The 23178-nt window shown below is 38.3% G+C and overlaps 1 protein-coding gene across 1 annotated transcript in view; it reads left to right on the forward strand.

The window, feature by feature from the left end:
- LOC130549811 (transmembrane 9 superfamily member 2-like) overlaps positions 1-23178 on the forward strand; it is a 53912-nt gene that overhangs the window by 14702 nt on the left and 16032 nt on the right. The window contains exons 8-11 of the mRNA XM_057327150.1: positions 1561-1640; positions 1839-1947; positions 12031-12163; positions 16133-16252. Coding sequence (XP_057183133.1) covers positions 1561-1640; positions 1839-1947; positions 12031-12163; positions 16133-16252 — 442 coding nt within the window. The remainder of the gene's footprint in view (positions 1-1560; positions 1641-1838; positions 1948-12030; positions 12164-16132; positions 16253-23178) is intronic.

Consider the following 23178-nt stretch of genomic DNA (forward strand, 5'->3'; position numbering starts at 1 on the left):
GAAACTAGAATTTAATGAATGAAAATATGAATATATATGATTCATACACATATTATGTAATGGCATGCCGTTCAGGAAATTAAAGTATTTATAATATGATTGGTTGAATATACAGGTGCTGGTCATATAATTAGAATATCATCAAAAAGTTGATTTATTTCACCAATTCCATTCAAAAAGTGAAACTTGTATATTATATTCATTCATTACACACAGACTGATATATTTCAAATGTTTATTTCTTTTAATTTGATGATTATAACTGACAACTAATGAAAATCCCAAATTCAGTATCTCAGAAAATTAGAATATTACTTAAGACCAATACAAAGAAAGGATTTTTAGAAATCTTGGCCAACTGAAAAGTATGAACATGAAAAGTATGAGCATGTATAGCACTCAATACTTAGTTGGGGCTCCTTTTGCCTGAATTACTGCAGCAATGCGGCGTGGCATGGAGTCGATCAGTCTGTGGCACTGCTCAGGTGTTATGAGAGCCCAGGTTGCTCTGATAGTGGCCTTCAGCTCTTCTGCATTGTTGTGTCTGGCATATCGCATCTTCCTCTTCACAATACCCCATAGATTTTCTATGGGGTTAAGGTCAGGCGAGTTTGCTGGCCAATTAAGAACAGGGATACCATGGTCCTTAAACCAGGTACTGGTAGCTTTGGCACTGTGTGCAGGTGCCAAGTCCTGTTGGAAAATGAAATGTGCATCTCCATAAAGTTGGTCAGCAACAATACATATACCAGGATAAGACATTATCATTGTAATTTCTTTCTTACCTTGAAATGTAACAGTTACCTTTCTGAAATAAAACCAGAAATAATGACATATGTGTGTACATGACATACAGTATGTGTACAATACATGAATCACGTAAATTACATATTTTCCATTTAAAACAGTGTTTTGTAGTTTGCATCAGTGGATACTACCTCTAAACATTTCTATTGGTAAAAAATGGTAAAATATTGAATGTTTAGCCTCTAACGTCATGCGTTGCACTCGAACATTAGCTGTCTTCTTTGATTTGATTGGTCACCACAACGCCTCTGTAAACAGTAACTCCCGCCTTCTTACATTTGATTGGCCATTGGGCACCTTATTTTAACATTGAGGTCCACTGCTAGACAGCTGAGGAAAAAAGTTTGCAGCACCAAAAACTACAGATAGGCTTTTAGGCATTTCTATCAATTGTATTACACACCACAGGAAAAAATGTCCGTCACGGCGAATGCGTGAGGGTTGGCAGCCCTGTATTTGCTGAAGAACTGATTAGTGTGTCTGTGTTCAAGGCGGCCTCCTTGGGTTAAAATGATTATTACATTTAGGTTTTTTTTAAGAAATTAAAATATTTGATGTGTTTCTAACGACAAATGTTAGTAGTGTAAGGCTATTACAACATATTAAGCCATACATCTCTCTATACCCTGAATTCCTTTTAAAACTATGGCTATGTTTATGCAACCGGCCACAAGTGTTCTATAAATGATCTTATTACATTAGTGTTGCTGCAGAGCACTTGGTTTTTGTAATTTAACTGTTGGTTTGGTGTAGGAGGATAAACAGATTCGCTGGGCCTCTCGATGGGATTATATTCTTGAGTCTATGCCACACACCAACATTCAGTGGTTCAGGTGAGATTATGTCTAACACGGTACACAGGATGTGACCCTGTTCCGAATGGCTCAGTTGATTTGAACACTTTAACACCAAAGTTGGATTGTAAGGGCTGAGCCATTTGGGTTAGGGTCTGTATCCTAATGTGTAATTCTGTTTTTTAGCAAATGAAACATGCATAATATACACTCAGCTGTTCTGTTTTTCTTCATTAGTATCATGAACTCATTGGTGATTGTACTCTTCCTCTCGGGGATGGTCGCTATGATTATGCTTAGGACGCTACATAAGGACATTGCTCGATACAATCAGATGGACTCTGTGGTAAGTTCAGCCCTGTGACTTTCACATGTCATTGTCTGTCATACATCAGTCTCTCCAAGGTTTTGAGATCATAGAATTCAATACAAAAATCAAGAAAGCGCCACAATATTTGCGTCAGGTTGCAATTTTTACAAGTTGCTGCAGATTTTCTGCTAAGGGGTAGTGTGATGTCATCTTGTCGTGTGATGCGCATTCCGTCAAAGCGTACTTGAAAGTAATGCATTTCACAGTAGCTAATACAACATGTAATACAATTCAGAGAGTAAAGTCACACTAGGCTTAGTATGCAAAAATTTTACAGAACCCCCTGCATGTATAAGATTGTGAGATATTGCTATTATCAGTGTTCAGCTCTGCCCTACAGAGTTCAGTTGCAACAATAATCAAACACACCTGAAGCTAATCAATCCCTGTGTCTCATGCTGCTCAATACTTTACAAGGCAGCAAATTTCTTCGCAAACCTTCCATCAATTTTATTTATCCCTTCACCACACTAACTCAGTTGATTAAGTAAATAATGTTTTTCTCTGCCCAGTGATGCAATAAATCTGACACATGCAACCAGTTAACAGATCAAATATTCACATATCCCTGTGATCTCAGAGAAGAATGTTAGTTTTCAAGTAACCAACAGTTTAATGTTTAACAGTTTGTGAATGACTCAAAATTGTATCCTAATTTAGTTACTTGGTGTTTGGTAACAAAGGGCCTACTTTGCATCGGCAACACTGACTTAATGAAAAACAAGTAATTTATAAGAAGACAACTAATGGCACCTTTATTCATAGCAACTAGTTTCTAACTAATTAATCATTTGATTGTTAATGTCACGGATATGTAGCCACAGACAGGAGATGTGGAGAAATAATTCACCTGCAAACTAGCCGCTTGTCGGCGAAATTTGCCGTTTTGAATCCAAATATGCCATTCTTGTTAAACGTATAGATCCGAAGAGTTTTTACATCCTCAGATACAGGCAACATCATAGCATCAGGCACAGATGCGGCAAGCAAAGCGCATTCTAAACGTCATTTTTGCGCCCGAGAAAATCATTGCTGAAAGGGACGAACGCAAAGTGTTCTCAGATAAACAGAAAATGTTCGATCGGCTATGTTATGAGACAGTTGCCAATCTTCCTTTCGAATTTCCACTTCTCGAGCTCTGCCCTTCTAAGTGAGTAAGGCAGTTGGGTGTGATTGATATTCGTCTGCAGTTGCAGTCACAGAAGATGTAGTTTACAGATGATATTTAATCATTATTTTAGAGACTGATCAATTCACTTCAACTCTTTTTTTCTTTTTGAGCGTTTATAACTTGCATCAATCATGTCCTGCACTTTATCTCTCTTAATAACCCTTTCAACATCAGTCCCGCACTTTTTTTTACTCAATCCTGCATGTTTTAAAACTGAAACCAAAACGTCAGATGCGCAAGCGCTTTGCTTCCGATGGACACGCATACTTTGTATTATGAAAAACATAGGAAGGTGCCCCTCTCAGAAAACGTAGACAAATAAAGATCATTTTAGATGTTTAATTATGAATTGGGATCGCAAGACGAGGGCAGTATACTTATTTTTTTTATGAAAATCTAAAATTCGAACAAAATCCATATTTTTCACTTCTTTTTCCTGTAGCTCAAAATTAGACCATGCGCATTCCCACTCATTGTGCCAGCAGCATGGGTCTCATTATCTCGTCGTGGCATTATCTTCTGCTCCATAGGTGTCATGTGGTGCACTTGAAAAACTTGTGCAGGCCAAAGACTGAAGAAATACATTTTGACCAGCAAATTGTGGCTGTTGTGACAGATTTTTTTTGTGAAGTAATTATTGTCTTTTTTCTTGTCAAAGTGCGCCAGAATGCATAATTTACATGTTAAAAAATATATTATGGGCAGGATGCCCCCAGACCCATTGCACCGCAACCAACCCCCCCCCCCCTCGTATGGCTGTCACCTTTTTCACCTTTTCCTAGTTTGCAGATCTGAATTCAACAAACTTGATATTTATTAAACCAAACAGTAAATGCATGTGAATACCACTTAAACACAACATAGACGAGACAGGACAATGGTGTGGATGATTTCAGACATGAGACAGATGTGGGAGAGTGAAGCATGATAGGAGCCAGGGAGGTGCAGCCCGCACCGGGAGCCAGGGTATGGAGATGGTCACCATGGCCATGATGTCGTAGTTTGGCTTGGAGAGGCACTGGAGACTGGTGTAAAGATGGTGAAGGCTGCCGTGGCTGTGATCAGGATGTTGGGAATGGCCATGACGACCGCGACTTGGGAACATGGAAAGAGCTTCTTGTGGCAGATCCCCGTGTCTGCATCGAGGGCCTCCGGCAAGGCCACTTTAGCCTGGTAATAGCCCCTCTCTCCAAAATTTTATTAGGGAAATTCCAGAACATCCACGGCGCTCAGGCCGTGGTGGATTCTGGGCAGCACTCAGAAGTCATTACGGGTACGGGACTGAGTTCCTCTTTAAGGACAAGCAGCATGGGTTCCTGGTGAGGCTCGGGACTGCGCGCTTTTGTTGGAGGAGGCTTGGAGGCAACCACCGGAGAGGTCTCTGAGGGAACCACCGGAGAAGGCTCTGAGGCTGTGTCTCACCGAGGTTAACGTAGAGAGGGTTGAATTCTAGGAGCAACAGGCGCACCACAGTGATCTCTGGAGCGCATCAATGTAGAGGCTCAGGTGTGCAGCCACGTGGACCGGATGATGACTAATTTTATCCGGAATGGCCTCGTCCATATACAAACGAGAGCCATTCAGCACCAGGATAAAATATATAAACTCTGCCAATGGCCATTCACTGAACTCGGAGGACAGACAACTGAGAAATTCATCATCCAGTCCCATCAGAAAGCACCTGTTGAGCGAGCGGTCATCCCAACTCACCTGATGGCTGAATTCTAAAAAGCCCTCAACATACCTCTCCAACATACCTCTACAGAGATGGAAACACAGAATGCCCTCGGGAGAGACGTCAAGGGTAAAATCCATTTTGTAGGTCCTGTCTTCTGTCACAGATATATACCCACAGACCGGAGACAGGGAGATATAATTCAACAAACTTCATATTTATTAACACAAACAGTAAATACTTGAGAATTCCACTTAAACACAGCATAGACGAGACAGGAGAATGGGCAAACAGGAGTCAACAATATAAACATATGAAAACATATTCTACAATGAATAAAAACAAACAGAAAATACTCGAGTAAAACCAATATAACAAATAACCATATGTATTAAAAGCCGAGATGGGTTTTTAAAAAGGCTTTCTGATGTGAGATGGCAATGTATTCGAGAGAGTGGGGCCGGCCACTTCGAATGCTCTGGATCCCCTGATCTTTAATCGAGTTTTAGGGATCAGGAGGAGAGATTTTCCCTCAGATCGTAAGCCCCTCAGGGCGTAAGGGTGAATGAAGTAAGTCGGATAAATACGAAGGAGTAAGATTATTAAATGATTTAAAAACATATAGAAGCAATTTAAAATCGATTCTGTGGTGCACTGGTAGCCAATGTAATGATCTTAAGAGAGGAGTGACATAGTCAGATTTCTTGCAGCCCTTAAAAATCCGGCTAAAAATGCCCCCCTCCCCCCCCCTCTGTTGCTTCAGCGCAATGTGCGCAGCACACACACAGACACATACTGTACATACGAACGCACGCTACTGTTTCAGCTTTCGCGGACACGTGAACTGGCCAGGATTTAAGACGTCGCCAAGCCATACGGAATACAACATCGTTTGAGGGAAGGAAAATCTAATGTTTCAGTATTCACTGCGGTTATCCACAGTACAAACATGATTTTATCAGTGTACGACAGAGCAAACAGATAGCATTACCTCATGGCGTTAACATCATTATGTTCAGCTTCAGCAGCATATTATTTCCAGCTAAAATAGCTAAGTCTGCATATAGGGACATTTGACATACACCATTTCTGTCGTATAAAATGAGCAGCGCGTCTACACAATGTACGCAGCACACGCACCCATGATATTTATAATGATTATCTTTTGGCACTATATCTCTAATATCCGTCCTTATTTAGTGCCAAAAGCACTTCGTTAACCTTTTCCAAATCGCCAAAATAGTTCCGTTTTGTTTTTAATGGCAAATTATTCATGTTTCGTTTCATTTCGATATTAAGTTAATTTAGAAAAAAGTTTGGAGTATTTTTTTGTTTGTGGCTCACGTGCAGAACGCATAGTTTGATAGCCAAATGTGCTGGAGCACGAATTTGAATTAATGATGTGAATGACACTGATGTGAATGACACTGTTTAAACTGTTAAACTGTTTAAAATAGTTAAGAATAAATAAACAGTTAAAAAGTTATATTTCGTTTCGTTTCTTTATTAGGTTAGAAAAATGTTTTGAGTATATTTGTTTGTTGCTCTGGCACAGAACGTAGTTTGATTGCCTTTGCCAACCGCCAATTTTAATGATTTGAATGCATGATGGGCATGAGTCTGCTTAAATTCCTCCTTTAGCTTCGGCTGTCGCCGTAAGAAAAATAAATTATACGGGGGCGCGCCACACACGATTACATGCTGCCCTGTGTGTCACCGTGTCCAAAACTTGTCAATATATTTGGTTTGTCGGACATCAAGCAGCGCTGCTCAGACCGAGAGGCGTGTACCGCAGGAGAAAGCGTCTGTGATCAATTGCTCTCGTGTTAGGTCTGCGCAACGCGCGCATAAAGTTGAAAACATAATAAATCACAAACTTAACATTACTCTGTTGTGCTGAGAGAGTGTGCGCTTTTCTTACGGGTTAACTCTAAACAGTCGCTGCATCATAATAATGTATGAATGCTCTGGTCCGGATAGTAAAGTGATAGGCCTACTACCATGCGGGGGAGTGGGACAATGGCACTGTGAAAAAGGCCTGTTGCCCAGCCTGCGTTTTAATATATGGTAATATATAAATTAGTTCAACTGTTAAACACTTTTTTGCTTCATTTTTTGATGGCTCATGCTCTACATGTTTTTGACTTTTTTTGTCTGTGAACTCTCATTTTACCATGTGTTATCCCCATTTATCTCTATGGTGCCAATGATTAAATTACTACTATAGCTATTGTTTTCTTATAGATTGAGCCACTTAATTTTGTTCTTAAAATGCACCAGATTGCAGCATTTACCTTTAAAATATGCTAAATTTTATATATATTTAGTATATACTGCTTGGTATAGTAGTTTTCAAATTTGTATTATTCAGGGTTCGTACGGGTGCTTTAAATCCTGTAAAATGATTGAATTTGAATATAGTCATTTTAAGGTTAGAAAAGTGATTGGATTTGGGATCAAGTGCTTAAAACTGCCTAAAACTTTAATTTCGTTGCTTTCATAATAATTCGCAATTTTACGGAGAATTTTTCTTTTGAAATAAAATATACATTTTGCACATAACGAAAATACGAAAAAAATCGGCGCGTGGCTATAATGTTATCTGCCAGTCTTTTGGATGTGCGCCCTCTGGTGGAGCAGAGTAGGAGATGAAAATATGCCGGGCGTTTGCCGTTTCAATGCTCGTTGGCTGGAGGACGAACATTACAAATTATGGCTAAAACGTGGACCAAATCCTCGAGTGGCCACCTGCAAAGTATGCAAAAAGGACGTGCAGCTCTTCACCATGGGGCCAGCTGCGCTTTCAAGTAGGGCTGTCACGATAAACTGACGATAAATGTCACGTGATTTATGCACAGCTTTTGAGTGAAGTACGGGAAAATGCTGCTGCATCCGAAAGCCAGAGGGCGCTCTCTTGCGGAAACTCCAAATACGCACTGCAGAAGAAGACCCTTCTAGAATCTATGCCTATGGACATCTTTTTATCACTGTTACTCAAGCCTCATCAGGTATTTTTATGATAATAAAGTATAATGATCATGTTTGACGGGTGTTGCTTTTTCAAATGCACATTATAAGCGACTCAAACTCGCACTGCTTTTAGATCAGCAGCATTTCCTACTGATCCCAGAGCCGTGCTTCACGGACAAGCTTCGCATTAAAAATATTGACACATTGCATATCGCAGCCAGCTCGATTGCAATAGGATTTAGTGGTACCGCTATAAAATATCGTGCAGCCCTACTTTCAAACCACATGAAAGGTAAGTTTTTCGATTATTTCGAAATTTTCGATTAGGCCAATCTTACTTAAAAACTACGTCAAGTTGTGTGTGTGTGCTCACCGACTGAATTCTGCAGTGTCGCGAATTCTTTCTTTCATCAAACAACAAAGTGCTAATACGATGTTAACGATATCAGGGATTAGATTTTTTTCGTATAAATAAAGATTTTTTTTTTTTTTCTCGCTGGGATCACCCGCGTAAAGTGCTAAATGTTTTTGTGACGGGGTGGGGGGTTGGGTGCTGTGTGGTATAAATGGCGTAGATGCGCCATCTAGTGGCTGTGTATTGAAACAGAGAAATACATTCCTGTTTTAGTTTTTTAACACTACACATAAGTTTGAACAAAATACAATCAAGGGAACTTTTATAACGTAATGTTAAACAAATATCTTTAAGATTGAAATACATATGATAGATATGATAACCAGTTCATGTTTTTTCATCTGAACTGTCACAAATTTACAGGTGGGGCATTTTCCATACTGTTAAAACAGTACCTTAGTCTTATCTTAAAGTAATACTGACAAACTAAATATATCATTTGAAAGCTTACAACCTACTGTTCCCACATTTGGTGACTAATTTTCAAAACAAATTACATAGGAACAGTATTATATTAATTGCATTTTAATGAACAAAAATTGTTTTAAATTGAAAGAAAAACTTGATCGATTCTCTATTTGTGATGTGGCGGCAACCTATAATTCGCACCCATGTTCTTTCCATGTTTCTTTTGTGTTATTTTATGTGGTCAAATCATATCAATTACAAATAAGTGCCCACAGTACTGTATAGGATGTCTGCTTTGTGAGTTAAACGACAATTTGCTCAAGTCTTTTATGGAATAAATTTAGTATAGTTAGTATATAGTATAATTACATATAATTGGCATACAGTATAACTATGGATTATCTACAAAGGAACATACAGTATATGTATGTCAGCATGTAATTAACACAGTTGTAAGTGACTGGGAAAGTATAAAAACACACATTAAAAGTGCTTTTAAAGTGCTGGATTTTGATGTTGGAAAAGGTGTAAGAACCCTGATTATTAGGCTACTAAATGAACACTAAGGCTGCAACTAACGATTATTTTAATTGTCGACTAATCTAACAATTATTATTTTTTATTAATCTAATAAAGATTTTTCACTATCTTCTTTTAATTAAGTAGTTTTAATTTTAAAAGTAAAAAAGACTGATTTTTTTATGTACTTAAGCGCACTGTATTAAAGGTAAAAAAATTTTTTTTAAATAAACTTAGCTCTGTATACTGTGGTAGGCTATATGAGACCAGTTTTTTATTGCACTTATGTTTTTTGTTGTCCTTATGTTGTTCCAATTGCTACCATTGTTTCCGTCATCTGTAGGTTGCTTTGGATAAAAGCGTCTGCTAAATGACTAACATTTTTAAATGATTTTACATTTACATTTACATTGCTTATGAAATACTAGAGCATGATATATGCTCTGTATTTTTTTCCTCCAAGTAATATCCGACTCTATTTTCAGTCTCATAATGTAATTGAGTAAAAGTAAAAATACTACTATCTGTCTCGGTTTATTGTACAAAACTATCACCGTATAAAAGAGTCTAATGCAGAGTGGCGTTAAAGCGAGCACGCGCACCCTGAACTCAGAATGATGCGCTTAATGCATTCGCTTCGTTATTTACAGTTATGCGCATCCCGGACGCACAATAATGCACTTAAAGCACCTACTCCTGAAGTGCTAGGGATCATTTTTCTCCCCAAAGTAAATAATAGTTAGAACACAACGAGAAGAGATGATATGTTACATGTTTAACACGTAGTGCATTGCATGAATCCAACAGTTAAATCAGAGGTTTAAAAAGAGTTATTTTGTATGAAGATGCAAAATATTCAGACCGATTCCAGTGCTTCTAATAAACTAAGCTGCACTCAGCGAGTAACTCACAGTCTCTAGCAAAATACATTTTAAACAAAACCATAGACTATCATCTTGTCATTATGAAGAATAATGAAAACATTGGAACATCTTGGAAAGAGTAGCGTCCTGACCGTCACCGTACACACGCATGCTGACTGGAGATTGACAGACAGCACCAGCGGAGGTCAGAGTTTCTTAATTATGCTATATTGGTTTATTCCTCGCATAAAGCTATCGAATGACATAAAAAGTGCATTGGTGGTTTCATGATAGTTAGTCCTTTTTGAAGCTAGGGTCACAATCTGCAAAGGTTCACATACAGTAACTTACACTAGTACAATAGCGTTAATGTAAATCATTAATGTAAAGCGTAGTTTTAAAATAAAGTAATTTATTGTGAAAGTCTACATCTACGTTCCCCTCTCCGTCCGTTTGTGATTGCGTGTCCATGCTGTGATGATGGCATTCCGGGGGGTAGGGAGAATTCCTCCATCCATTCACTAACTTACTGTGTCCGAGGCTCTCGATCGCTGTTTGTCGGGTGGATTATACTTTCTCTTGTTGTGCTGATTAACTTACACACGCCCGGGAACAGAAACTGCTATTACAGCAGATAAACGTAAATAATACGAAGCGTCGACGCATTTCACGCACGTCGTTGCAGCCCTAATGAACACCAATACTGTTAAAAATTTATAGCAATTTATGCAAAAATTGCTCGAAAGCTGGCAGCCTGCAAGTTTCTTACCTTGACCCTTTCTTCCATATGGATCAATTTTCTGTTCTGATCACATCAGTCTGGGCAAACTACTAAGTAGGCACTCATCAGAGGCTGCATTTTTATGATGTCATCATGTAGACTTCTCACAAAGTATTTTACAGCATTTCAAAAGTGCAAAAATACAAACACAAAAAAAATATGAAGCCGTATTCATCAACCCTATCAAATACTAATGACAAAATCCTATTTTATATTTGAAATACATGTATCATAAAAATACTGCCCATCCCCTCCCGTCCTGCTTTGCATTGTACCACACAGCATTTTCACCCCTTGTCGCATATTGAGAAAATGTCCCGCATTTTCACCAGTCTATAGGGTTGTAGTTGTCACATTAAGAAACCACGTCAGGGCTGCAGACAAAAGAATCTGTTATGGAGCCATTGGCAAAAAAACAGGCGCCAAATTGTTTTTTTAAGAGCCACATAACATTAACTTAAATATTTCAATCACATACTTTCACTTATTCAGGTGATACAAAATGACTATTAAGTTTAAAAAACTGTAAATATTAAATTTATTCAACCAAAAAATTGGTAAAAATCAAATATAGCCTAAGCTTTTTATCCTTTTCAACTAACCTTTCGGCAACAAATAGCCAACTGAATTAACCAGTCTTACTAAATGAGCAAAACTCATTCACATCCTGCGTTCTGATGTGGTTCACTGACTTTTAAATGATTCACTGATCTCTTATATTCTGTTTAAATGAATCAGTTCAAAGGAGTCATTCATTTGCGAGTCGCTCATGATGTATGTCATACGCTGATTCAAGTGCACAGCTTAAAACATTATAGTGATGTACGCCATGTTAATTTAGGGAAACTTATGATGAAATTAAAAGTACTTGGATACAACAGAAACAATATTCACCTGAACAGCCGATAAATACAGCTAATACAGCAGCACACCTCCTAATGTAGCTCTTGGAGGAAATTAATGCAACTCTTCAGTGCCTCACTGTGCTAATAAAAAAACTGCGCCTCTATTGTGCCGCAACTGCAGCTCCAAATGTCAGTCCGCCCATTGAGTGTACGCAGTGTTTTTGTAAAGACACCTGACAACAGAGAGCAGATCGCTGGTGTTGAGCGTGCGGGAAAAAGTCCAGCTGCATCCAGTTTTAATATGAGTAAATTTGGCTGGTCGCCAGTGACTATCTTTGCAAATATCACTCACAAATTAATATTTTTGGTCAGCTACAGTTACAGTTCTGCTTTTCTACTTGCTTTTTTTCAGGAGGATGCTCAGGAAGAATTTGGGTGGAAGCTTGTTCATGGAGATGTCTTCAGGCCTCCCATGAAAGGCATGCTGCTGTCTGTGTTCCTAGGCTCAGGGACCCAGATCTTCATCATGACATTTGTTACTTTATGTAAGTGTATGCAGAGCTGACCGATAATATAAAATTGAAGCCCTAATGATTTATGATTTGAACGAGTTAAAGCATAAAGCAACCATAAAGCATTACAGTACTTAATACCGTTTAAAGTCATAAAACACAAGCACTATGCTTTTAAATCCTGTTTCCTGACATTTCTTCGACCACTGCATCAACATCACCAGTTTTGGGGCAGTTTTTACTCCCATAACATAATTTTTAGATGTGTGTGTTTGTCCAGACCAGCTGCAACATTTAATAAAAAGCGTCATCGTGGCTTGTTAAGAAAAAAACAAATGGTTTGCAAAGTTGCATTACGCCTGCTTAGGGCACAAGATGCAGTGCAACTTGTGTCAGCCAGGTTACGTGCTTGAGATTTTGGAAATAGAAATAGCAGTGTAATAATACAAGCTAGCAGCTCGACTTAAATAAAAACAAAATATATTACAGCGATTAGATGTTATGTGATTTTTAAAAATATGTATTTAATATTATAAAATGTTAGAAATCATCTCACGCACCGGATTGGATAGTTATTTGGGACACGTGTGGCCCGCGGGCTGTATGTTTAACACCCCTGCTTTAGAGGGATAGTTAACTGAAAATTCTGTCATGATTTATTCTCGCTCAAGTTGTTCCAAACCTGTATAAATTTATTTCGGTTGAACAAAAAATATATTTTGAAGAATGTGGGAAACCAAACAAATTTGGAGCACCATTGACTACCATAGTTGTCTTGATCCTACTGTGGTAGTCAATATTGCACCAGAACCTGGTTATAGTCATTTAATTTTAAGATACTTGATTTTTCTAAAGATCTTTCTTTGTGTAGCAGAAAAAAATGTATACAGCTTTGCAACAACTTCAGTAAATGAAAACCGATCTGTCTTTAAAGACATACTTTGGGGAAGTTCAAGTACAGCACTTACTGGGTGTGGTCGTTTTGGTTCATTTTTACTGTGCAGTAGCTGACACAATGTATGGACCTGGACAGTTGTGAAAAGGAGCTCCTCTTATTGGAACTTTTTTGCGTTTGCTGTATCTGCACCTTTTGAATATGAGTTGATAGAATTTTAATGGACCTTTTTGAAGAATTTTCAAAGATACTACTAGGGATGTAACTTCGGCTGCACGATTAATTGCAATTCCCATTCAAATCGTGATTAAATCAATATGGCTATCGCAATTGGGAAATCGCAATTTCACAGCTGCAATTATGTTTTATGCACAGCTTGTTCATGAAGCACGGCTCTGTGATAAGTGGGAAATGCTGCTCCATCTGAAAGCACTGCGCGTTTGAGTCGCTTAAAACCTGCATTTAAAAAAGCAACACCCGTCAAACATCATCATTATAAATATACTTTATAATCATGAAAATACCTGAGGAGGCTTGAAAAACAGTGATAGAAAGATGCCAGATGCTGGTAGACGTGTGGTACTTCTTTGAAACATGTATAGTAACCATAATCCGATTAAGCTATTTTTAGTAAAACCACAGTAACTAAAAATTTACCATAGTTTCATTATAGTAGCTATAGTTTATGTTTGTAGTTGAACTATGGTAATACAAATGGTAATAAATCCAACAAAAAACATGGCTTCTACACTTTACTATATACAAGAACCTTACTACTTATTGGTAAATTGCTGCTAAAACTGGTAAAGGGAATATACAAAAACAAAACACTACTAATAAATACATATAGGCCTGGGGGGCTAATGAGGATTATGGCTCTCACTGTGCTTCGCTGTAGTCCCAAAGCCTTAGAAATGGCTTTGTAACCCTTTCTAGACTGATACATTTCAATTAGTTTGTTTCTCATCTGTTCTTGAATTTCTTTAGATCGCGGCATGATGTGTTGCTATTTGAGATCTTTTAGACTACTTCAGTTTGTCAGACAGGTTCTACTTAAGTGGTTTCTTGATTCAACAGGTCTGGCAGTAATTAGGCTTGAGTGTGGCTAATTTAACTCAGTTATTCAATTAATCACAGTTAATTCACGATTTACCAAGGGGGCAATTACTTTTTCACATAGGGTCAGAAAGTTTGGATTGTTTTTTCCCTTAATAAATAAAACCATCATTTAAAAACTGCATTTTGTATTTTGTAGCGGTTTTAGCTAGCGTTATTATATTGATGAGCAGAGCTCACCAAATATGGTTCTCCACCAGATCTTTCAAGATCATATCCATGAAATGAGTTATTTAAAACATCCATTTCAGTCAAGGAATTAGTTTAGTTTAGTTTAGTTTAGTGATCAAATATACATATTTTACGGTCTCTGATTAGTAATATAAAGCATAACAATACTTGTATGCATTCGTCCAGCAAATGCCTCAATGATATTATATACTTTACATTATCTCATGGCCATAAGTAACGTGACTTTACCAAACAGGATTTAGAGCAAAGGTAGCGTAAATCGAAACGCAGTAAAAGGGACCAAGTCTGTGAGTGTGAATACAGAAAACCCATCACAAATGAATATATATGGTTGTTTATTAAACTCTACTCTACATGATAACAAAAACAATGACGATCGCATAAAACAAACAAATACATGAAACACAAATGCGCTTGGAAGCGCGGAGGGAGAAAGAGTGAGAAGAGCGAGAGAGAGAGAGAGGGCATGGCAGCGATTTCTGGACACCAATAAAAATCATCTTTAACAAAGAGGCACAGACTTAACGCAGCTATTCTATAAATAGAAACGGATACTTGCAAGCTCTGTGCTGGACCGATATCCGTATGCGCGTGTAGAGATGGAATTGTTCAAAAGGTTTCAGAAGGCAGTCCTGCCGAAAGTTGCGGGCCTCGTGATCGGCCCGCATGGCTTAACCACGTGTCCATAGTCCATTGTTCCATCCCTTTCCCCAGGGGGGGGAAGGGCAGTCTCCGAAGAGACCGGAGGAAGAGACGAAGCCGGAAGAGAAGAGAGGACGACAAGACAAGAGCAGGTTTTCAGAGCAGGCTCGATATTTAACCTCATGAGAGGGCATGCCCACCTGAGTTTGAATCGACCAATCAGAGTTGAGCAGGGAAGAGGTTCTTTGTCCACTCAACAGCTAATTTTCATCTTTATGACCTCCTGGCAACTTTACAAAATATCATTCCCAATAATAACATAATGAAAAGAAAGTGTTCTATGGTCACACAATGTATATATACAAGGAGGAATTGTAAAGACAAACATTTAGATATAAAAAATGGACAGGTTTGAATGGCAACAAGTCATGATTCATTCAGATGGAACGCATACAAACAAAGCCTGAATTAAACTTGTATATCTAACTGTGACAGACTATTTAAAATGGCACGAGCGCCAACACACAACCTAGATAGTTAGATATATGTATAGAAAAGGACAGTTTAATCACATAAGTTCCTATTGTCAGGGACATTTCTCTGGTTAGCCTCAGATGTTAAGTTAGAGATGAGACAGAGACTTCTCACCAATGCTTTGAAGCATAGGTGTCGTAAATATCCAACAGAGAGACAAAACGTTATCAAAACTCTAAAACCAGACCCCTGGAGCCAGGTTTTTGCTATGGTCTTTTGATGATGATGTCAAAAGAAACCAGGACAAAAGGGAGTGGGGGTTGATGGCTCTTCTTTCAATGACTCCGACTATTTGGCTTATGCTAGATTCTCTACAATTTACTCTGGTTTTCTTTGAGTACTATTAAAATTTGTTTGATGATCTGAATCATTTAAGCATGACAAATATGCACAAAAAAAAATCTGGAAGGGGCAAATACTTTATCATAGCACTGTATTTGACAAAAAATTGAATTTAGAGATTTTTATTTTACAAAGAAATGTGCAACATTTGAGAAATAAGGAAAGGGCAGTTGTTTATTTCTAATTTGTCTCAACTCAGCTGAGTGAATCGTTACGTCCCTAGATACTACATTTAAACAGAATTGCATAATAAACTGACCAGTCTCTCTTTCTTCCTGTAGTTTTTGCATGTCTGGGTTTCCTATCGCCTGCTAATCGCGGAGCTCTAATGACATGTGCAGTGGTGCTTTGGGTGCTGCTGGGTACTCCAGCTGGTTATGTGGCTGCCCGCTACTACAAATGTAAGTACACCCCAGGGATTTGACCTTCAATCCCTGTTCCTCCCTCTATTATGGCTGTCTTTAGTTTTAACAAAGTGTGTCTTTTACACAAACACCAAACTTTTTTCGTTTAGTTGTGCTCCATGGCTTGCAGAATACAATAAAATGTTACTCTCATTTCCATAAAAGCCACAGTTGCATAAAAGTCTAATGGATTCCCGATTTAGATTTATTATGAAGCTGTTACTACAGAAAAACAGTGATAACACTGATGTCATTTGAAGCATGTGGGTACTATGGAGGACCAATAGTGCCGTTTAGAAATAAAATGAAAAATCAATTGACCAATTTAAAAATTAAAACAAAAATAAAATATATTTTAAATATAAATAAATAAATCACTTTTTAAATTGAAATATAATAGGCTTTTTTTTAAATGGTTTATTTAATTTGTGTTTTAAAACTTAGTTTAATTGAATAATAGAACACTAAATTAAACATATATTTTTAAATGTATAAATAAATAGATGCATTTAAAACTGTTTATTAAATTTATGTTTTAAAACATAGAAAAATAAAACAATAACAAGTTTAAATGCACATTGAAATGTCTTTTTAAAAAATCATTTGCCAAATGCTTTTCTCTCTCTATTTGCCAAATGCTTTTATTTGTAGTTTTGCCAAATGCTTTTCTTTATCCATTTGTCAATTGAGTTAAAAAATGCCATTGGACAGTACACACGTGGGGGCAACCAATCAGCTTTCGGCTCAGTTTTAGGATGCACCCCTCTCCCACACGTCATACAAGGTAAAAGTAAGGTGAAATTTCATTGGACAGAATGAAAGACCTACCGCCATTAAAACAGTAATGTTATACCTTTTACTTGCGCGCCATAACTACATAACATGGCAAATTAAACAGAAGTTAATTTCAGACACTGCATACAATGGCAAGAAAAAATATGTGAACCTTTTGGAATTTCATTGTTTTCTGAATAAATTTGTCTTAAAATGTGATCTGATCTTCATCTAAATCAAGGGTATTGACAAACATAATGTGTCTAAAAATAACACAAAAAATTCTGATCTTTCTTGTCTTGAACACACTCATTCAACATTCAAAATGGCAGTGGAAAAAGTAAGTGAACACTTAGAATTAATAACTGGTTAACCCCCCCCCCCTGGCAGTAATAACCTCAACCAGGCACTTCCTGTAGCTGTGGATCAGACCTGCACATCGTTGAGGAGGAATTTTAGCCCATTCTTCCTGGCAGAACTGCTTTAGCTCTGTCATATTTTTTGGACGTCTTATGTGTATGGCCCTCTTCAAGTCAATCCTTAGCATCTCTATTGGGTTGAGGTCTGGGCTCTGACTTGGCCACTCCAAAAGGCGGATTTTGTTTTTCTGAAGCCATTCTGTTGTGGACTTGCTCCCGTGTTTTGGGTCGGTGTCCTGTGGCATCACCCACCTTATACACTGTTTCAGCTGACGTACAAACATTCTCACATTATCCTGAAGAATTGTCTGATATACTTGGGAATTCATCTTCCCCTCAATGATTCCAAGCTGGCCAGGCCCTGATGCAGCAAAGCAGGCCCAAATCATGATGTTTTCTCCACCATACTTTACAGTTGGGATGATGTTTTCATGATGATATGCCGTGCCCTTTCTACGCCAGATGTAGTGCTGTGTGTTTTTTCCAAATAGTTCAATCTTAGCTTCATCAGTCCACAAAACATTTTGCCAATACAGCTGTGGAGTGTCAATGTGCTCTTTTGCAAACTTCAGGCATGCAGCAATGTTATTTTTAGTAAGCAGTGGCTTCCTTCGTGGTGTCCTGCCGTGGATACCCTGCTTGTTCAGTGTTTTACGTATTGTAGACTCATGAACAGAGATGTTAGCAAGTTCCAATGATGCCTTCAAATCTTTGGCTGTCATTCGGGGTTGTTTCTTTACCTCATTGACGAGTCTTTGTTGTGCTCTTGGTGTCATTTTGACTGGGCGCCCACTTCTTGGTAGAGTAGCAACAGTCCCAAAGTGTCTCCATTTGTAGACTGGTGCATTTTTAAAGTCTTTGAAATAACTTTGTAACCGTTGCCAGCTTTATGTAAATCAACAATTCTTGATCGTAGATCCTCTAAAAGCTCTTTTTGGCGAGGCATGGCTCATATAAGCGTGTTCTTCTTGTGCAGAGCAAACTCCAAAAGTTTGAGGGGTTTTTATCAGTCAAAGTAGCTGTAGTCCACACCTCCAAACTTATCCAAACTTACTCCAATTAGCTTTTTTTTAGGTCATTAACTCAAGGATTCACATACTTTTTCCACAAGCACTACGAGTTTGTTTTGGTTGTTCTCAATAAAGACATGAAAGATAAAAAAAATGTTGTGTTATTATTTTTAGACACATTATGTTTGTCAATACCCTTGACTTTTTTATGACAAATTTATTCAGAAAACAATGAAATTCCAAAAGGTTCACATACTTTTTCTTGCCACTGTATGTGAACAAGCATACAGACAAAACCCAAATTACTCTTTATCAATCTCACACACAAACTCCAGCACAGAGTGATCGAAGTTCAGCGCGTGAGAGGCATGGTCGCGCTGTTCTTCTACAATGGCGAGAGACAGAGCTGGACATCCTCACAGAATTTAAAGTTATAAACTGAGTTCAGCGTAGGCTGTACCCACAATGGCCTCGACACTTAACCTATCGGCTCACTAGAGATTCCAAGATGTTGTAATCTGTTGTTATTGATGGCAGAACGAAAACGCATTGCTGTGAATCAGGGGTATAGTAGAGATGAGGATGAAACTCGGGTTGGGATTGTAATGCTGCCAGGAAAGCTGCAATCCATTTTCATTTACTCGACTCAACTTTTATTTATATAGAGCTTTTTACAATTTTCATTGTTACAAAGCAGCTGTACATGAAAACATGTTAACTATAAGCAATACATTAAAGGCGGGGTAACCGATTTCCGAATTATGCTTTAGACAACTGAGTCGGGCCGAATACCAAAACAACCTTGTAGCCAATCAGCAGCGAAAGATGGGGGTAGGGATGGAGGTAGGGGTTGCCCCCAGCGAGCAAAACGAGTGCAACCAGTGTGCAAACAGTGGCGAAGAACCCAAAACTCCATTGGAGATGGAGAACCCAGGCCCAGCCAGGGGAACCATTTCTCCTCTGAGACTACTGCTGCATCTCTACAAGCTCGACAGTGCTAACACAACTAGGCTAAATGAACCAAAACAATAAAAAAGATGATGATTAGATGATTGATTTAATATTATCTTAATATTCTAATAGCTAATTACAGTTGCAATTTTGTTGTGTAGTGGGGACATGTCAGGTCCACGCCTCCCTCTTTCAGCTCCACCATCTGGACTGGTTACAGATCTCGGAACAATGAGAAAAGAAAACTGAGAGCAGAATACCGTTCTACAAGTGCATCAGTTGTTATAGGAGGTGTTCCTGGCAGAGGTGGAAAGTAGGCATGTGCCGGTATCAAATTTCCATGCTGCGATTAATTGATTAAGGTTTCATCGCGGTAAACGGTATTATCGCAGTATTCAATTCTATGAGAAATGAAGGTTGAAAATATAAACCAACTTCAGTGTTTTCCTCTTGATAACAACTTTATTTTAAATAATAAAGAGAACCTCAAACATTTAAATATAAATAAAACAACACACAGTAATGATGTATAAAGTGAGTTTATTCAAACAGAATAAAGTGCAAACTGCAAAAGTTAACTTTTGTTAACTGCTTTTAAATATACTTATGTCTGTACAATAGGGGTGGAACGGTACACAGAAATCACGGTTCGGTACGTACCTCGATTTTGGGGTCACGGTTCGATACGGGTTCGGTACAACAGGAATAAGCAACAAATCCCCAGTGCTTGCTTTTTTCTGTTTATTTTGAACAGGCAGTAGTGTTTGGTCACAATCAGCTACAGAACTGAAAATATGAAAGTACAAAATAAATATAATAATGAAAAGAAAAACCTTTTAATTAGGAGACTATATATTAAACTTTCAAAGGTTAAGCCCAACCCTCTCCTAAAACAACAGAAAAACATCAAATTAAATTTGTTGTTAATGCAACAGCAGGTGCAGTGGACAAGTCGTGTTCAATCAATGCTCTCGTGCGTGTGTATAGAGAAGGGACCACGGACTGCCTTATGTGCGCACGAGATGGGACAGTGTAACGTGGCTCGAGCACATTTAATAAATACTTGAAGCCGGGATCCTCTACTACTGTATATGGGCGCATTGCAGATGAAATGTATATGCCAATAGCCTCCGTAATAGCTTTGGTCCTGTCTGATCTCACATCTAAAGGCTGCTTAAAAGATGCAGGGATTAGTTGATGCACTACTGTAGTCTTTTTTTGCCTAAAACCCATTGCACATTGAGTCCAAAATTTGCGTCCGAAATTTCCACACGTTAAAAAATAAACATAACCTCACGTTGTGTCAATCACATTTACACACTGCCTCCGATATTTTCGTCCGTCATAAAAAAATTCGGACCGGGTTCGATTTTCTGCGTTTTTCACATCCGTCAAGCATTTTGAGTGGCCGTTTTTAACAATTCAGAGACACCGTACAAACGAGAGCCAAATACGAAAAAACGCATACGACAATTTCGGACTGTATGTGCAAAGACCTTATCTCCGGTGACTGGCACATCTGGATGATGTCGTCTGATATGTGTTAGCATATTGGTCGTATTTCCACTCACTTACCATACAGTTGCCTTACAATGCCGACACACCGTCGTCGTCCTATCGACGACTCGCTCTCCTTTACTGCCGTACTTCACAGGAAACCCGAAACTTTCCCACACTACGGATTTAAAACAAGCAGACGGGTCTTCAAGCTCTTGCGTGCTGTCTGAGCTTGCCATTCTTATTTTCGATGTATAGCAGATATCTTCTTCTGCTTTTCCCTGTTGTGACAGTTAGCGTTGCATTATCATGCGCGCCCCCTTCTGGGCGCCTGTGACTGACTGTATTCGTCGTCAGAGTATATGAACCGGACCGTGACGCCTGGACCGTGACGGTTCGGGACGAATACATGAACCGTTCCACCCCTACTGTACAACGCTAGTACTACAATTCATGTTATTATTATTATTATTGTTTGAATGCCAAGCCAGTGTGTTAACTATTATAGCAAGCTAAACATTTATAAACAGTAAATTCACTCGCACTTTGTGACAGTGTATGACTTTATTGTGTTCCATCAACGTATAATTAAAATAATTATTCTGCCACACTGTCAAATTTCATTACTCGGCTTACTTTTAACCCAAAATATTTCCAAACCTCAGACTTCACCCTTTTAGAAGGGGGATAAATCGTCGGCAGCGTTCCTCCTCCTGCCATGCTTCCTCTCCGTGTGGTACTGTTTACATCAGAGTGCGCACGCGTCTTTTGCTCAGCAGCGCGCGCACACACACATGTAGGCATCTCCACATGGGGAACGGGATCGTTTAGATCAGAGTGTGCATTCCTACGCAGCATACACGCAGTGTACTTTTATCCGGTTGATGAAAAATAAACAAATACACGTTCTAAAAAATCTATATATTTTCGCGGTATTTGAAAGTGCCCGCGATAACAACATTGTGCTAATCCATTACCGCAATTAATCGCAATACTGAATATCGACACATGTGGAAAGTAACGATTTACATTTACTCACATTACTGTATGGAGTAGGTTTTTTGTGTACTTGTACTTTTTTAAGTAGCTTTTAAAATCTGTAATTTTACTTGTACTTAAGTATGATTTGTGTGATGTATTGTACTTCATTATATTTAAAATCACATCCGTTACTGAGTAAAAAAATAATGAAAGCGCTGCAAGGAAAAAAACGCGACTGTAAATTACTCCAGTGAATAATGGGCGCGAGTATGAGTTTGCGCCGATGCCAGAAGAGCGATGGAGACGGAGAAGTTAGACATCGTTATAGTGCAGCTGTCCTAAGGTGAAACCCTACGAACCCTAACCGCTGAAGACAATGAAGTAAACCCCTGGCCATATTTAAGCAACCATTTCAGCTTCAAGACAGGATTATGGATGCTGTGCAAACTAGCATTTTATAAAATCCTAATGTGCAAGAATAGAGGTAAGATAATAATATTAATTATTATTATTATTAAATAATATTTGTTTAAATACTGCTCGTACCCTTGTTGCATTGGTGACTAATAAGAAGTTTGAACTGTGTAGTAAAAGTCAAAATGACATTGGATCATAATGCTTTATATTGTAAGTGTTTAATCTCGTTTTATAGATGCACGGTTCACTAATGTGTCTGCACTACATTTACGCAGTGTGAATGGAACCGAACTGAACAACTTCTGCTTTAATGAAATATTTAAACGTGCATCATATGTCTCTCTCTTCTGTAAGTGCGGTGCAAGAAAGTCATATGAAAATGTGTTTGCTATTTCATGCATTTAGAAAAGCCTCGCAGCCCTGCCGGGAAATGATTGTGTTGCCAGATCATATTGTTGAAAAGAACAGCACACAATGACAAGCCCAAAATAAACCTACAAATCGACAAATTTAATAAGGCAAAAAACCACTACGCACAACTATTCACTTTATTAACTATATAATGTATCTGCGGCTTCATAAGAAAAGACTAAACAACAAATACGAAGCTCTTAAAAATATGTAAACATGGCAACATCGCGAGAGCGCGCTGTGAAGCTCTGAACATATACAAAACACAGCGTCTCTGTCTGTGTTTTAGTTAAAATTGCCTCACTTAACCAGTCTTTGGCCGAAAACAGCAGATACGTATCAAACGGATTAAACTCTTGGGATTCATGTTTCTTGTTAACTGCGATCGACGGCAAACATGTTGCCATGGTAACGATCAGGTTACAATGGTAAATCATCACATTTACTCTCATTCCGTACAAAC

The sequence above is a fragment of the Triplophysa rosa genome, unplaced genomic scaffold (assembly GCF_024868665.1).
Source record: "Triplophysa rosa unplaced genomic scaffold, Trosa_1v2 scaffold179_ERROPOS641539, whole genome shotgun sequence".
Lineage (NCBI taxonomy): Eukaryota > Metazoa > Chordata > Actinopteri > Cypriniformes > Nemacheilidae > Triplophysa > Triplophysa rosa.